Source organism: Mus caroli, chromosome 4 (assembly GCF_900094665.2).
Source record: "Mus caroli chromosome 4, CAROLI_EIJ_v1.1, whole genome shotgun sequence".
Classification (NCBI taxonomy): domain Eukaryota; kingdom Metazoa; phylum Chordata; class Mammalia; order Rodentia; family Muridae; genus Mus; species Mus caroli.
The window spans coordinates 137,948,872-137,953,462 of NC_034573.1; the positions used below are offsets into that span (position 1 = coordinate 137,948,872).

Below are 4,591 nucleotides of genomic sequence, written 5' to 3' on the forward strand. Positions count from 1 at the left end.
TGGTTGTGAGCCACCATGTGGTTGCTGGGATTTGAACTCTGGACCTTTGGAAGAGCAGTCGGGTGCTCTTACCCACTGAGCCATCTCACCAGCCCCAGCACAGGGCTTTTCTGGCAGGCTTTTCTCCACAGCTCCTGCAGAGCCAGCATGACGTCAGACCCGAGGTTTTCCTGTCATCCTGTTTCCTCTCTTGCCTTTAATAAATATAACCACCGATGTCCTAGATAAGCACCCACGACAGGGTCTGGCCTGGAACTAACTCTGTACCCTGAGACGACCTTGAACTCTTGATCTTCCTGCCTCCACTCCCCAAGTGCTCTGATGCCAGGCATTTCCCCTCCACAGCATCTAAGTCTACCCCAGTCTGCTCTGAGAAGGTCCTCTGGATGCCACAGGGCCAGCAGTCCGGACTCTAATCAAACAGAAGGCCCCCTTCCATCGATCCTGCCCTGATAGGTAGAGCTGTTGAACAAGCAACAGTGTCACTTACACTGTCCCCAGAATGCCAGTTGGTGCCATGATGAAGAGACTGAATTAACCCCTTCGGGTGTTCAGAGGACAAGGTTAGGAGCAGGCCGTCTGACTCAGAGCAGGGTGGGATATGGGTAAGAAGCTTAGGAACCAAGTTTGCCCAGGCTCCCTTGCTCTCTCCCCTCCCTCCCTCTCCACCACCTCTTTCTGAGGTCATTCTGTGAGTCAGTGTATGGTAGTGACTCTCAGGAAATTGGTGGCCACTGATAAGGACCCTCAGAAAAACTGGTGGACACTGTAGCTTCTCCATATTGCGAATAAAGGGCCACTACTCCCTGGCTTGCTCCCAAGCCCTGTTTCAATTACCTTACGAGTATTCCCTCCCAGCCTGGTGCCTCAAGGGTGGGTGTTGGGGGGCTAGAGTACCTGGCAAGCAATCCTGGTGATGGTCACACGGATCCCCCTCAGCTGGCGAGGTCTCGTTACCGTCACTGGTAAAATGACTCCAGTGTTTCTCTGGGACAAGAAAATTTGTGATTAGATTAAGCACAAGACTTGGGCGTCGTGGTGCCAGATGGCCACTCCCACGGTGCGACTTGGACAAGACCCTCACTCTCTTTGCTTTCACTTTCTTCCTTAAAGAGACAAGGGGCCCGAGCAGCGTGCAGTGAGTGAGGGGTCTGGCTTGTCTGAGTGAGTGTCAGGTCCAGCTTAGATCAATGGACTCCAGCCCACCTCTGGACACCTGTAGGTCATTCTGGTCTCAGCAAACGTCCTCCACCAATAGATGCTGGAGAGAGGAGTCTAAGCGTGGGGTGGGGTGGCAAAGTGGACATACCTTTCTTCTTCGCAGAAGGCCAGACCTCTGGCTTTAAGTCTTCATAATCCGTCCAGTCAAATAAGGCCATGTCCAGTGTGGGCATCACCTCCCCATCAGACCTGGGCTGTGTCTGCAGAAGTCAAGGCAAGAGAGGGGACCTGGAGCCTTCGAAGTGAAGGGACTGGGAACCTGGGATCTCAGGGCCAGAGGCCAGAGGACAAGGCCACCTTGTTCTCTGCTTGGATCCTGGAATCCATGCTGAAGATGTCAAGATAGTGGCTACAGAGGCTGTTCTGATTGCTCAGCATTTCTAAACACGTCAGGGAGGGAACCAGATGTGGCCCACTGCTCACGTCCCTGTCCCTTCCTCTGAAGAGTCCTGTAGAGACCATGCACAGCCTTCAATTCCACTCACAGTCCCCACGTCTGGAGACTACTGAGAACCAGATATCATAGCTGGGTGTTCTTGTATATGATCACCAGGGTTCAGCAAGGCACAGACCATATCTACCTGCTCATGGCCTCGGCGTTGGCCTGACTCTCAAGGATGGCAAGATGAAGAAAGAAGACAGAGAATATCTACAGCCTTCTCCTGATACTCAGGAGATGTGGTCCAACCTGACAGCGATGCCCGGAAGAGCTAAAGCCTGTATGTGTACTGTTTCCACACACATGTGCGTATGAGTCTAACTTGGAGATGAGGCACAACAAAGGCTGGAGAGCTGACTCAGCAGTTAGTGCATGCTGCCCTTTCAGAGGACCGAAGATCAGGTCCCAGAGCCCACGTCAGGTGGTTCACAAGCGCCTGTAACGCCAGCTCCAGGAGATGTGGTGCCTCTGGCCTCCAAAGGCACCTCCGCTCATGTGTGTATATTGCCCTCCCCACCGACATACATAATTGAAATGAAAACAATCAGTTTAAACAAGGCACAGCAAGAGATGAGCAAGAACTCACAAAACAGAGCGGCACAGCAGCAGCACTGCCTCTCTCCTTCTCTCCCTCTCCCTCCATTTCTTTCTTTCTTCCTTTCTGAAGTAGAAAATCACAGAGCCCTGACTGGCTCCAAAGTCACTATGTAGCCAAGGACAATCTCAAACTCCTGATCCACCAGCCCCTACCTCCGGAATGCTGGGATAATTGTCATGTATCAGCTTGTCTATACAGTGCTGGGAATCACACCTAGGGCTCCAGGCATGCTAAGGAAACATTTTACTATCAGAACTACATATTGTAATATTGTATTCTATATCACACACACACACACACACACACACACACACACACACACACACACACATATATATATATATATATATATATATATATATATGATCCATTTCAATGGTATTACTTCATTTTCAAAGCAAAACAGTGTTTTAGTTTGTTTTGAGACAGGGTCTCACTTCATAGCCCAGGTTGCTCTAGAGTTCCTGGTGTAGCCATGCTGGCCTCAATTCTGTGGTGATGCCACTGCTCCTGTCCTCTGTCTCCCAAGTGTTGGGATTGTAGATGTAAGACACCACATCTGGCACTGAAAGATTTTATTTTGAAAACAAAACTTTCTAAGCTATTGGCAAGAATGACCTGGTGAATGCCTGTCCCTTTCTTCTAGAATCACCAACCCCCAGATTTGTGTGATCCCCTCCCAACCCCCCTGCTCCCCCTGTTTTCTTCCTACTTTCTTTTTCAGAGTTGGGGAGTAGATAAGTCAACCCCCCAACTGACTATGCCATTCTAGATCTGTATTTATTTATTTATTTATTTATTTATTTATTTATTTATTTATTTATTATATGAGTACACTGTCACTGTCTTCAGACACACCAGAAGAGGGCATCAGATCTCATTACAGATGGTTGTGAGCATTGCTGGGAATTGAACTCAGGACCCCTAGATGAGCAGTCAGTGCTCTGAACCTCTGAGCCATCTCTTTAGTCCCTAGATCTGGGCTTTAAATCACTGTGGCTGCTTTCTGTGCTCTACCAGACTTTAAACATCCTCCACAACAGTCCCACCTCTGTGTGTGCAGAGAGCGGCAAGCTGAGTTGGAATTGGCTTCCTGGTTGTCCCCAGCCCGAGCCCCAATCATGTTCTCTGGGTGCTGGCAGGCCCTCTACAGACAGACTACCTGGTGGGGTCAGAGCTTAACGGTGTTCACTACCACCCCACTGTGCCTCAGTCTACCTAAGTGGAACAGGAGGCGAATCAACTCCAGCAGCTGGGCACACCTGTGAGGGACTTTTCCTGACTGCATGGTTGAAGCAGGAAGCCCCACCTCAAGTGTGGCCCACGCCTTCTTGAGGCAGCCTCCACGAAAGGACAGGGAAGGAGGAAGCGTTTGCTTTTTGTCTGCTTGCCCTGACTCTCGCTGGCAAGTTCATCTGTCCTGCTGCTGAGGCATTCCTTTGCTGGTCTTAGAACCTGCTCCTTCAGAATCCAACACAGCCCAAAGACCCCTGAGCTAGCCAGCCTTGGAGTGTTGCCTTTCCATCGGGAGACAGCTGCTTTTGGACTTGCCGGACCACAGCCTGTAAGCCACTCTAATAAATCTCCTTAGATATATACATTCACACTACCATTCTGCTCATCTAGGGAACCCTGACAGGCAGTTGGCATGAGGCTTAAAGGCACGTTCAGACTCAAGGCCTCGTGGGGCCCCTACCTGGGGCCGCAGGGACGTGACAGGCAGGATCCGGGACTCTTCTGTAGTAGGCGTGGCACCGTCTGCCGTGGTCAGGAAGAACATGGTGGGGGCCAGGCTAGTGGAAGACTCCTCCATGGTACCCTCCAGCATCCGGTCTTCAGAGGGTTCCACCTTCTTCATGAGGGAGCTGGGGCCACGGATGGCAGCTCGGCCTGAGACAAGGCAAGCACAGGCTGACCCACCTGCTGCTCGGTGTCTACCTACAGGGCATCCTGTCTTCTCTGCTGTGCCACCCCACTGTGCACTGTGTAAGCCAAGGGCTGCTGGGCATCATGAACCCTTGACCTACCCAACATCCTTGCTGTCTACCCTGCTAGAGACTTGGAAAGAGGTCAGTCATTGGGAGGGGTCGGTGTGTGAACAGAGGATTCTCCGCTAGAGCTACATTCTAGTAAGTCCTGGATTCAGGATGCCTGGGGTTAGTCAGTTACATAAAATCATAGAAGGCTTCCTGGAGGAGGTGAGGTTTATGGAGGTTGAGGACACTGCTTGGGGGGAAGCCTTTGAGGTAGCTGGGAGGAGAGCCATTGCTTACACACACACACACACGTACACATGCATGCACATGCATGCGCTTCTTTTTTTTTTTTTTAAA

The 4,591-nt window shown here is 50.9% G+C and overlaps 1 protein-coding gene across 2 annotated transcripts in view; it reads right to left on the reverse strand.

The window, feature by feature from the left end:
- Positions 1-4,591, reverse strand: part of Draxin (dorsal inhibitory axon guidance protein) — a 30,894-nt gene that overhangs the window by 8,182 nt on the left and 18,121 nt on the right. Inside the window, exons 2-5 of one of the 2 annotated variants that reach the window (XM_021161627.1) lie at positions 3,955-4,148; positions 3,714-3,716; positions 1,310-1,421; positions 898-987 (exon numbers count right to left, since the gene is read on the reverse strand). In XM_021161627.1, the coding sequence (XP_021017286.1) occupies positions 898-987; positions 1,310-1,421; positions 3,714-3,716; positions 3,955-4,148 (399 nt within the window). The remainder of the gene's footprint in view (positions 1-897; positions 988-1,309; positions 1,422-3,713; positions 3,717-3,954; positions 4,149-4,591) is intronic. The other variant, XM_021161626.1, reaches the window with a different exon arrangement.